Source organism: Lytechinus variegatus, chromosome 18 (assembly GCF_018143015.1).
Source record: "Lytechinus variegatus isolate NC3 chromosome 18, Lvar_3.0, whole genome shotgun sequence".
NCBI lineage: Eukaryota > Metazoa > Echinodermata > Echinoidea > Temnopleuroida > Toxopneustidae > Lytechinus > Lytechinus variegatus.
In genome coordinates, this window is record NC_054757.1 from 16,593,944 (window position 1) to 16,606,343 (window position 12,400).

General features: G+C 37.0%; 1 protein-coding gene across 1 annotated transcript; it reads right to left on the minus strand.

The window, feature by feature from the left end:
• Positions 1-7,939: 7,939 nt before the first annotated feature.
• On the minus strand, positions 7,940-9,249 carry LOC121432209 (somatostatin receptor type 5-like). The gene has a single exon (XM_041630063.1). It carries the CDS (start codon positions 9,247-9,249, stop codon positions 8,014-8,016), a length of 1,236 nt encoding a protein of 411 aa, XP_041485997.1. The 3' UTR covers positions 7,940-8,013.
• Between the last annotated feature and the right edge of the window lie 3,151 nt (positions 9,250-12,400).

Genomic DNA, 12,400 nt, shown 5'->3' on the forward strand with positions numbered 1-12,400 from the left:
GAATGCATGCAGAATTAAAAACAAAAATTCAAACTTAAGTCATTGCGATGAATTCATGGGTGTCGATCGGTATTCTTGGTTGGGGGATGATTGACACAAATGTTCTTGTGGATGGGGATCTTTCAATATTACTCTCACTAAATCACAAGTTAGGACATTTGGGAGTGGTTGATATGCATTGTGTTCTTGGAAATTCCTTCATTGTTGTAGTGTACTGTACTTATATAATTTTTTTGAAAATTCAATTTGTGTTACAAGTAAGCCTATATTCTAAACTCATATACGAAAGAAAAAAATGACCAAAATTGTCTGGACCAAAAAATACACAGTAAAAATGCTGTTTAAAAATTTTGTACAACGCTGTTTACTATATGAACCTTACATTAATTGTTTAAACAGTTTAAACAAGTGTTTGAATCTTATACAACAAAGTTTAATTTTCAATATCTAATCTTCAATAAATTAGACATGATTGTTTAAACTGTTAAACAACTACTGTAAGGTTCATATACTAAACAGCGTTGTATAAAATCTTAAACAGCGTTTTTACTGTGTAGTGATCTGTTTATTGAGCATGATGTATACACAGGGGCGTCGATCCATTTTTCAGATGGGGGGGGGGGCAAAATCATGAATCAACGTTCCAAAGGCGCTCGATCACACAAAACAAACAAACTCACCCACACTGGCCACACACACCTCTACACCCCCCCCCCCCACACACACATAGGCCTGTACCTGTTTAGGTTTGTTTGTAGTAACTCATGAGGAGGAAAGATACATGTATCTCACTAGAGAGCGAGCTGAAATTTATTTATATTCTGACCTGAAAGCGTGATATTCTAAGCATTTTTTGTACCAATGATTAAGATGGGCATCTAGAAGAACGATAGATTTGAGCGCAAAGCGCGAGCTGAAAATTTTGATATTTCGATCTGAAAAAAAAAGTTTAATGGACACTTTTGATAAAGAACAAGATATATATCCAACATAAAATAATTGCAAATCGAAGCGGGGGTTCTTTGAGGTTTAGAACTGAAAACGGGACATTCTTTTCACCTATTTGATCATGAAAAGTATGGGTATTTGGTACAGAAATGATGCGAGCGCGAAGCGCGAGCTGAAATTTTTTATATTCCAATCTGAAAAGCAAACATCTTGAGCACGATTTTAAATCAAAATCGAGCTGGTATCTTAATCTCGCTTGCTGATTTCAGTGTAGCATTACAATCTTATTTCATTTTTTAGTTGCACATGCGGAATTATTGGTGGGAGGGACGATATGTTTGCCCCCCAATATTTTCATTGGTGGGGCGATCGCCCCCCCCCCCCCTGCCAACCCCCCCCCCACAGGATCGACGCCTCTGTGTATACAACATCTCTCTTAAATCTAACCCGACTGGCAATATCTTTTTTTCTTCTTTAAGCATGATGATAAAATGCAGATTCGGACCAATTAAAGACTAGCACAAATTTACAAACTGTGTGGCTTCTCGTGCGCCATCTGGCTTACCGTCATTCCTCAGACGATTTATCTTGCAACCCTTTTACTCCCGTATATTTTTCCACCCTTTTGAATTAATTGATTTATTAAAATTAATTTATTCACCACTGGTGGGATGGAACACCCTATCAACAAAAGTTGTTTTTCGTTGGGGTCCTTTTATGTCATGTGTTAAAAAATATCATATACATAAACATTTCACTCTTTTTCATCTTGAACCTCCACCCATCTGTTTAATAGTCCTGAAAAGGAATGTTTATATTTAATAACAATATACACAAATTGCGAGGGAAACAAACTGATTGATGGCAAACTATAATCATCATGATCAAACTTTTCATTTTTTGTCATCATTATTATAATTTTCTACCCTAAATTATTGGGGGGGGGGGATGATAATACAGGCCATCCCCCACTTGAAATATTGGGGGGATATATCCCCCATCCCCCCGTGATCGACACCCAGGGATGAATTCATTCATAATTTAATGGTAAAGTGTTTCACATCTTCATTAGATTTCCGTCTCTTTCTGGACAGAAATGCATTGAAATATGACCGGAATATTTACTGTATTATTCCCTTTCTCCATATTTATTTTTGTGCACCCACACTTCGAAACACTAAAAAATGCATGCGCTGACAATATATGCCGATAGCATTCCCTCTTTAATGTATAATAAAAAAAAACAATTTTGATATGCTTTGCTCAGGCATACCGGTAGGTGCCATGACCGTGTATATCGAACTTTAATTCAAATTGTGTATAGTACTCGGCCATGATACCTCTACCAGACTCACTTATTAAAAAATATTCTATTTTTTATTATTTTTAAAGTAAACACATGCACACATCAATACTAATGACTGTAGCTGCATTTCCATTATATTTAAGAATGAAACGGCATAGTTTATTAAACATATGTTAAACACCAGCAGACCTTGCATTGCCAAAGGCATACGTTCCTCAAAAAGGGATCTAACCCGACATTGTTGCGTGTCTGTAGTCAAGCACCTTAGACCACTCGACCGGTCCCGGCACCTCATATTTAATATTTTGATCAGTTCTCGTCTATATACAGAATAATGAAGTTACGTTAGAAAATAGAGAAAAGTGGCATCATTGCAACCATGACCTATATATGTGTGTGAACCACAGGGAACCAATTGACAAGCAAAAAAAAAAGGTTTCAACCAAAAATAATGACATTTCGTCCACGAAAAAAATTGACAAGCAAAACTAATAATAATAGTAATAAAATAAGACAATAGATCCACCAGTGTTCAGCAATAACAAAGCAATGTAAGACAACTGACATATTCTGAAGTTGGGTTTAACTTAGACCATGCATATTGGAAGCCTAATGAAATGATGAATTGAACCTATACTGTTAGAGATTTATGTTGCTTTCGTAGTTACACCGCAGCGTTAGACCAGAGTTTAAATCAACCCGACTTCAGAATACGGACCAAATACCACATTTTAGACGTATCGTTTATTTTTGTAGTATATTCAAAGCAAACAACCAATTTATAAATGACCCACGGTGAAATGTGAAAATTTACAAGTCGAGGATACAGAAATATTTACAATACAGAAAGAAATATAGAGAGATGTATTTCATATTGGCAAGGAAATCAATGAAGTCAACCATGTCCTTCAGTCTTTGATAGAATGTAGAATTAATCATTGAAGCAGATCAAGAGGTGTGGTTCATGAGGGTTCAAACGAACCCCATCGAAGTCTTCCGAAATTCAGTCTAGATTTGCCAATCTCCACCAGTAGTCCGGCAGCCAAACCCTGATTTGGGGGGTAAGGTTGCATTGGAATGTCATAGTTTTTTTTTTTGACTGATTTTGACTGGTGAGACCTTCTATTTGAAGAATCTGCATGCTGGAGCTCTGTCAGCATTGAGCAATTTGAGATATACGCGAAAATCCAAAATGGCCGCCGGCATGCAGCCATCTTGGATTTTCTGTTTACTCACTTTTAAAGTGAGTAAACAGAAAATCCAAGATGATGTTTAAAAACTTGGGAGTTAAAGGTTTTAGGGGGCGGAGAATTCAAATCTGAAATTATTTTGAGGAAAAAACCATGCATTGATGTCAAAATATACAGATAGCGGCCATTTTTCAAGATGGCCGCCATATAACATGCATTTATTTCCTGTATTGTTTATTTCCTGTATAGGATACCTAGAATTTTCAAAACATGGAAGATACTGGTTTTAGGGGATGGAGAGTCCAAATCTGAGGTTTATTTTGGGATATAACCATGCTTCGATGTCGAAATATACAAATAGTGGCCATTTTCCAAGATGGCCGCCATATTACATGAATTATATTGTTTATTTCTTGTATAGGGTACCTAGAATTTTCAAAACATGGAATATACTGGTTTTAGGGGATGGAGAGTCCAAATCTGAGGTTATTTTGGGGATATAATCATGCTTCGATGTCGAAATATACAAATACCGTCCATTTTCCAAGATGGCCGCCATATACGTACATGCATTATATTGTTTATTTCCTGCATAGGGTTCCTATAGAATTTTGAAAACATGGAATATACTGGTTTTAGGGGATGGAGAGTCCAAATCTAAGGTTTGTTTGGGGATATGACCATGCTTTGATGTCGAAACATACTTGTAAATATTCCTCATCGCCATTCTGGGAAAGATTTTTTTTTACTTAACTGCTCCCGATGTGTAATTATGATTCAGCCACAAAATTACTAGCAGGGTCCCGACCTTTGCAGGCCCTGGTGGAAACTTGGCTCAACATTCTCCTTTTCCCACTTTAATATCCAATTCAGCTAAAGAAGCGCTAAGGTTCTGTCAGGAGGCCCCATTTTGAGATCTGTTGACCATCAGCCTTTTGACATTGCACCACTCTTTTCCATGGCATGCCAACCTCATAATTCCTTGACAGGATAACACTCTGTAGGTCTCATCTTGATGCAGGTGTCACCTTAAGTTGTCTGTCTTTGCTATGGCCATTCAGCAGCGGGGTAAATATCCCAGGACTTCAGATTTTCCACCGGCTGAGAGACATCATGTTAGGGGCTGTGTGGTGATTGCTTGCTCTGTCTGTGCTCATTACATAGTTCCTCAATTAACAAAGAAGTTCGAGAGGTAAAGATATCTTGCCTACATAAAGGAATCAGTTGAGTGCTAGATATGGTAAGCCGTTGTGTTTAGGTTACTGTCTGGAAAAGAGCTACAGGAGAACGCTTCATGCTCTTCATAGTGCAATACAGCCTGATGGTACCAAATAATTGACTAGATAATACAGTTTGGGCGTTTTTCATTATTGATGTTGAAAGTCCTAAGAAATAATTCAGGGCTGCAGTCGATAGGAATCATTGTTGCTGACATGATGATGCCATACGTGAACTGAGTAAACTAGAGCTTTCAATTGGCTCATTGCTTGTGGCCAAATCAGTGGTCCCGTAAATGGAGATTAATATTCAAACATGATTTTTCCTTTTTTATATTCTCAAATGAAGACAATCAGTTTTTTCAAGCATTTTCTTTCAGCATACAATTCTAATCCTGTTTCGACAACAGTGTCAGTGCAATGCATATGTAATATTTAACTGTATTAGTTGCAGTGATATGCAAAATAAACAAGCATTTGAAACTAAATTTATTTTACAGCAAATTTGGCAATGTGGTAATCACTTCAGGAGGATTAAAAGATTGTTTTGTCAAGGTCAAGCCATTACTTCAGAAGAGGATAAACAGCCCACCCCTTCCCATATACTTTAGGTTACTCTAAGGAGTAATTATATTATATTGCATCATCCCAGTGATATATGTAAAAACCATACAACCATCAAAATAGTCATTCAAGAGATATAATTTGGAAATGATTCAGATGATATGCCTCATCATACACATACATGTAGCGATAACAACTAAGATATCCTACTTTTTGGACTTAATCTTGATATTTCAATTACTGCCTCATTCAATTGAAGTCTAAATATTGTTCATTATCCCAATCCTTCCACCTTGTCCAAAAAGAAAAAAGAAAATGACTGATAAATAAGGTATCTGCTTGTATATAATTACGGTAGGCCTACTGTAATACTTGTTCTATGGTGGCCTTCTTCTTCATTTATTTGTATATTTTGACATCAAAATAACTACAGATTTTTACTCTCTGTCCCCTAAAACCATTATATTCTATGAAAATTCTAGGTTCGTAAGTAAAATGGCCGCTATATATATTTTGAGAGCAAAACATGATCACATTCCTTAAACACCATATAATCTTCATATTCCAAGGCTTGAAAATTGCACGTATGCTAAAGTTAGTGAACAATATAATGCATGTTCTATGGCAGCCATCTTGGAAAATGGCCGCTATTTGTATGTTTCGACACCAAAGCATGGTCATATCCCCAAACAAACCTCAGATTTGGACTCTCCATCCCCTAAAACCAGTATATTCCATGTTTTGAAAATTCTAGGTACCCTAGCTATACAAGAAATAAACGATATAATGCATGTCATATGGCGGCCATCTTGGAAAATGGCCGCAACTTGTATATTTCGACATCGAGGCATGGTTATATCCTCAAATAAACCTCAGATTTGGACTCTCCATCCCCTACAACCAGTATTTTACATGTTTTGAAAATTCTAAGTACCCTATGCAGGAAATAAACAATATAATGCATGTAATATGGCGGCCATCTTGGACAATGGCCGCTATCTGTATATTTTGACATCAATGCATGGTTTTTCCCCCAAATAATTTCAGATTTGGATTCTCCGCCCACTAAAACCTGTAAATCCCAAGTTTCTAAACTTCTGGGTATGCTAAAGTGAGTAAACAGAAAATCCAAGATGGCTGCCGGCGGCCATTTTGGATTTTCGCGTATATCTCAAATTGCTCAATGCTGACAGAGCTCCAGCATGTAGATTCTTCAAATAGAAGGTCTCACCAGTCAAAATCAGTTTAAAAAAAAACTATGACATTCCAATGCAACCTTACCCCCCTTGGCTGTCGGACTACAAGGAGGAGATACCTGTAGAGATAATAGACCTATTCAAGTGTAATGTGGCATCCAAAAATTGCCTTGCCCTACTAATCGTGAAAGATTAATTTATAGTGCAAATATGACAATAAGCCGACATTTTAAAGTGCATGCACTCCAAACGAAGTGATATTATAATAGGCCTATATTCATTTGTTGGCTGATAATGAAAGGTTCAAGAAAATTTCAAAACTTCTTACCACAATATTAGTGTGCAGTTAGAAGTGCAGCGGTATTATACCAGTAGTATAATACCGCTGATATTCACACCACACAATACAAAACAATATTAAGCAAAATCCTCCATTTGGGAAGGGGTATATTTGCCATTCATTTTTTTTCCAATTAATCCCAGCATGCATCCGTGCACTTTCTACGTTCTTTCCTAAAATTTCTACCTTGACCTGAAACAGATTATTATACGCAGTCAGTTCTTTTGTAGCGCATACATTGTCCCTACACACTTAAGTAAAGCATTAAAAACAAAATAAGTAAGAAATGAAAACAGAAAGTAAATGAAAAATGTAGAGCAGAGTTCAATTTGCTGTTACAATTGAAATCGCATTTCCCTCTTTTATTAAAACGATTTTAGATAATGATTGTGAACTTCCCATTACAAAAATATTAACTTTTTTTTGTGGGGGGGGGTTCATACAATTTTTTTATGAATACAACCATAACGACTTTCCCGATTTTATCATATTCTGTGAATAATGATAAATGTGAATATGTGCTATTTGATAAGGAGGGGGGGGGGGGCAAGACATCATACGATTTCTTCCCATTTTAATGAAAGGGTTATATCAACACCATGGGCAGAGAATTATCTTTTGTGGGTTTTTTTTTTGGGGGGGCAACGATACATCCCCTAAAAAAGACAATCCTCTGTGCTGGCGCATGCACATGATCAACACGACTTATAGGCCTAACTCTCTTTTTTTTCTCTTTCAATTTTACATTGGCTTAAGGCGACCGCACACCTTACGATTGGTCTGCGACTCGATTTCAGAATTTGAAGCCAATATATATTGAGAATTGGAATATCTTACTGTTTAACCCTTTGCTTGTTCTAAATCATCGTACGAATACTTATATTCAAATCTGTGACTATGCATCCTTAGAATAAAAGCAAAGTTAAAATCTAGTTGTAATGACGTCATAGCAGTCGTACGATTGGCTACGATTTGAAACTAATTTGGCCCTTGCTCCAAAATAAAGGCTTGCAATCTTTCAAAATGGTTATATTAGTATTCTTTCAATTAATTTCAACCTCAAATATAATGACTATGTTCCATTCACATTTTCAGAAAATGAGCAAAATGCAATTTGTTCAGAATTCGGGTCGCGAACAGTCGTAAGGTGTGCGGTGGCCTTTAGTCGACTTCCGATCCTCCCTTTAGTAACACCCTGTTACAATAACATGCAATTAAAAACCTTGCGAACTTCATGTTTGAATATGTTGCTTTAAGCAGATCCATCGTTAGTCGTGTCGGTATTGACAATGGGATCATCGAACATCGCTTTACTCTGAACCTTTCCCCCGACAATCAAGTCCCTGACAGCGCTGCGGAACTCCTGGTAACGGATGCTGTAGATGATGGGATTGATGCTGGAATTGAGAGCAGCTAGAACCAAGAAGCATTTGGAAATCGGAGATTCCAACTCTGTTTGACTACGGAACACTGTTGTAATCAAAAACAAAACTTTAGTGGGTGTCCAACAAACAATGTACGCGATGATAACGATGAACATCATCTTGATGACAGCTCTGCTGGCGGCAAGGTGGTGTGATTTAGAACCTTCAAAACGCTTCGACTGGGCTTTGAGCTTGATGGCGATTAAGGTTTGGGTAACGGCCATGATGATGGTTGGTATGAACGACTGAACCATTGTTACATAGAAAGAAAAGGCCACATCAACCTCGTATGGTATTTCCAAAAATTCACATCGACGGTTTACTTTGTCGACGTCAACCCTGAAGGTACCCGGAATGCATATCAACATAGACAAGATCCATAAAAAGACAACCACCTCAGATACTCGTCGTCTGGTCAAGATCCTGTTAAAGTAGATCGGATGAGTGACCGCGATGTAGCGTTCAACAGAGATAGCAGTCAGCACGAACCCTGACATGAAGGTCCAAATCCACAAGCACATTGGAAGCCAGACCAGTTTGCAGTAGACCTGTCCGTACAAAGATACGGGAACTGTTTTGGCGGACTGGACGGGTAGCAACGCAATTGAAGTAAACAGATCTGCCACAGCAAGTGCGCCTATGAGGGTGTCCGTAGATCGGCTATTAGCTCGCCGTTGAAAGAGAACAATGATTACCAAGAGGTTTCCGATGATGCCGACCAGACCAACGAAAAGCTCTCCAAAAGTAACCCATGTCCAAGATATTGGGTACCAAGACCATGGGCCAACCTTGGTTGTATCATCGACAGTGTATTCGAAGCTTACTGTCGTAATGTCCCATCTATCGTCAAGCTCTTCATGCAGCGTGTCATTCGGACTTTTCAAGGAATCACTGTTGTCCTCTTCCAACGCGAACCCTTGATCAGTTGCATCAAGAATATCAGTAGAGCTCACACTTGTTCCCCAAGTGTTCTCAGTTGTCGCTGAGGATGCCAGAGACAAGGCTTCCAGACTCATTGCTATGGAGATATAAAGATACATCTCCACTAACCTCGTGAGATACATGATCCTTAAGACACGTGTACAAAGAACCTGTGAGAAAAGGATTGTAGTCGTGTGTTAAAGTAAGTACTATCAGCTAGTTCTGAGATAAATATGCAGATATGTAGATAGATATGTAATAAAAAGAATATGATCACTTTGTATGACCAAGCTCAGTTAATGATTTATTTATTTGAAAAGAGTGCAATATCGAGGGGATGAGAGCAACGGTGTAAATGAATAAAAGATACGAAGAGAATGGTATATTAATACGATGTTATTCAGTTTTCTGCATTCTTTTTTTTTTCGTTCTTCATTTCTTACTTCATTTCTTCTTTCTTTATTCTTTATCTCTCTATCTTTACCCTTTATCTTAATTCCCTCATGCTTTTTCAGCTTTTCCAATTGAGAAGAGTTATAAAAATAAGAACATATATGGATAGTTTGGCCTACATGCACGTGGTAATCTAAACCTTTTTCAAGTCATTTTGGGAAATTACAGATCTAGGAAATACATTATAATAAATGTTTCCCTAGTACGTTTCTCAAGAATTTGGCGCTTCGCGCTCATTATTGCTTTTATCCCTATTTTGGGAGGTGCGTGGACAAAAAGGACTCAAATCCCTTAATTTCTGGTGTCTGCTCTGCCCAAAGTTTGTATTAAAAAAAGAAGCTTCCAGGAAATGCCACTGAATTAAAAAAAAATGGATTCTATTTTTCCAGATAGAATATTTTTTTAAGCTGTGGAACAATTTATGCACACACTATATATTTCAAAATGATACCATTTTAATCATCAATTTCAAAGCTTATTTGAGGGAGAACAAAGAAATTGAAATGCAGACAGTTTGTTATTATCCTTAACCATGTTAACTCTAAGTACATGACATAAATAATCTATTTGTTACCTTGTCCATATAAAGCGCTGGATGATACATACAAATATTATCTCGTAATTAATGCATGGTCTGTACTGTGTGTCCTACTTGAAATTTGTTAAAAATGTATTACATGCAACCCAGAAGTCCAATAAAAGCATAAATTTACAAATTTTCTCCTTATTTTCCCCCCAAAGTGTGGTGAAATTTGAACCTTCTATAAATCCCATAATGTAGGCCTATTTAACTCATTGCGTTTTAAACGGCGTTGTCTGTATTCAAATGCAAGTCTAACACTTAGATTATGTCCCAGTGTCGTTTGTTTAATTTTGTAGGAACATGCAAATGTGTAATGGACAAAATAAATTACAGGTTTCTATGTGGAAAATAATAATGCACGGGCGAAAAACTAATTGCATGAGTACCGTATTACTCGATCGCTACACTTGGAAGTATTACTCAAACGCTACTTACCCTTATGTTGTAAAATGAGCAGTTGTTGTCAACAGTCAAAATATTTGAAGGTGGAGAGGTTAAATATATCATCAATAAATTTGAGGTGATATTCTTGGTCTCAGAAGTCTCCGTTTCTCGATATGATTCCACTTTTATCCGCTTGGGCACCGAAGGTTTGCACCAACAGAAGACTGACCACCGACGATATCAGATGAATCCTTGAATTTGATTGGGTGAGAAGTACTGTTGCTGTGGTAACTATAACTTTTTAACTTCGCAACATGACGGCGACGATAGCAGTAGAATTACCATGATGAAAGGGTATTTGGAAGAAAACAAATCTTCAGATTGAGTATACTTTTTGTTTTGTTCAAATCTGTGGATTTGTCTTTCTTTCGATTGGCTAATCATAATGAATCACGCATGCGCACGACAAATGCGTCCAGTTTTATCAGTGCCGTGCATAGAGTATGGTGCCGTGTTAAATTGAGAAAGTGCATGAATTATTTCACCAGATACTTTTTATCATCGTTTTAGTGTTTGAAAATACTAGGTGTTTTGTTTTTATTTGAATGATAACGCCACACCTGTATTACGATATTCAAAACAAATACAAAAAGGGGAAATATCAATGAATGTTCATATTTACTGGGCATGTGAGAGGGGATGGGGTCATTTAAAGATTTCTCTGTGTTAGTTCATTGTTTGGATTCACTTTCATGAAAGGGAAAGCCCTTCTTGACCATGACACTTTTAACGTCAATGCAGTGATCGATATTGTTGTTCACTATTTGTCTTCCTATAATTTCCTATTCTCCAGAAGAAAATAGGCTACAGAGAAAAAAAAATCTATAAAAAGGCGGAAATTATTTTTTTCAATGTTTTCTCTCATTTTTTCGCGTAATGCTTCTATTGAGAAGTCAAATGTATTAAGGATTCTACTGACCTTATACGCCCCCCCCTCTATTTCTCTTTCGTGAACATATAGGGCCTACATAAAAACAAGCTCCATCATACAATCACACAGTTCATTCTATGCCTGTTAGGAATCAAAGTATTTCTTTATTTAAAAAAAGGATAATAACGATAACTCTTATTTTCCAAGGGTAGCCATTGCAACTACAAGCTGATTTTCAAGCGGGCCCTGCACAAGATAATATGTTATGACAACCCTCAAAAATCGAAAGTCTTGGATCAGTTAGCTTGTGTGAAACAGAAAATCAAAGAATAAGATCAATGAAAGTACTAGAAATATTGAAAAATTAATAAGAAGGTTATGAACGTTTGAATGTCCAGATTTCATACTACGCAGATAACTTTGGCAGTGCGACCAAAATATATATGCAATGTCACACATAAAGGAAGAGGCTATGTCAGTGTATTGTAATGGAGGGAGGGGCGGATGGCATGGGAACTTTCTCGTCTTTATTTTCCCTTCAGTGTCCCCTTCCCGGCTACATTGCCCATGAATAGAGAGTATTTACTTCGCTGATCAGGGACAATTAATGAAGGATTCTTTATTCTAGAAAATCCTTTTTTTTGTATATCTCATTTTATCTAGACGTACTATTGCTTTTAATTCACTTAAGATATTTTATTTGTTATTGTGCGACCTTCTTTCATAAAATCAGTCTCACACTGACTACTCGCTTCTGAGATAACGCTTCATTTCCCTTATTTCATTTGCAGTGATCATTATTTTATGCAGATAGTTACATTTAGCGATGAAGGCGATCATCCATATAACTTATGTTTAATGTTAGATCAAGATTAATGATGGTGGAGAAATGGGGTTGTGATAAAGGATGTCATTGCATCTATAATCAGCGGCGTAACAGGGG

What these genes read in the sequence shown, in the direction of transcription:
- LOC121432209 (XM_041630063.1), bottom strand. Translation starts at nt 9,249, where the DNA reads ATGTATCTCACGAGGTTAGTGGAGATGTATCTTTATATCTCCATAGCA.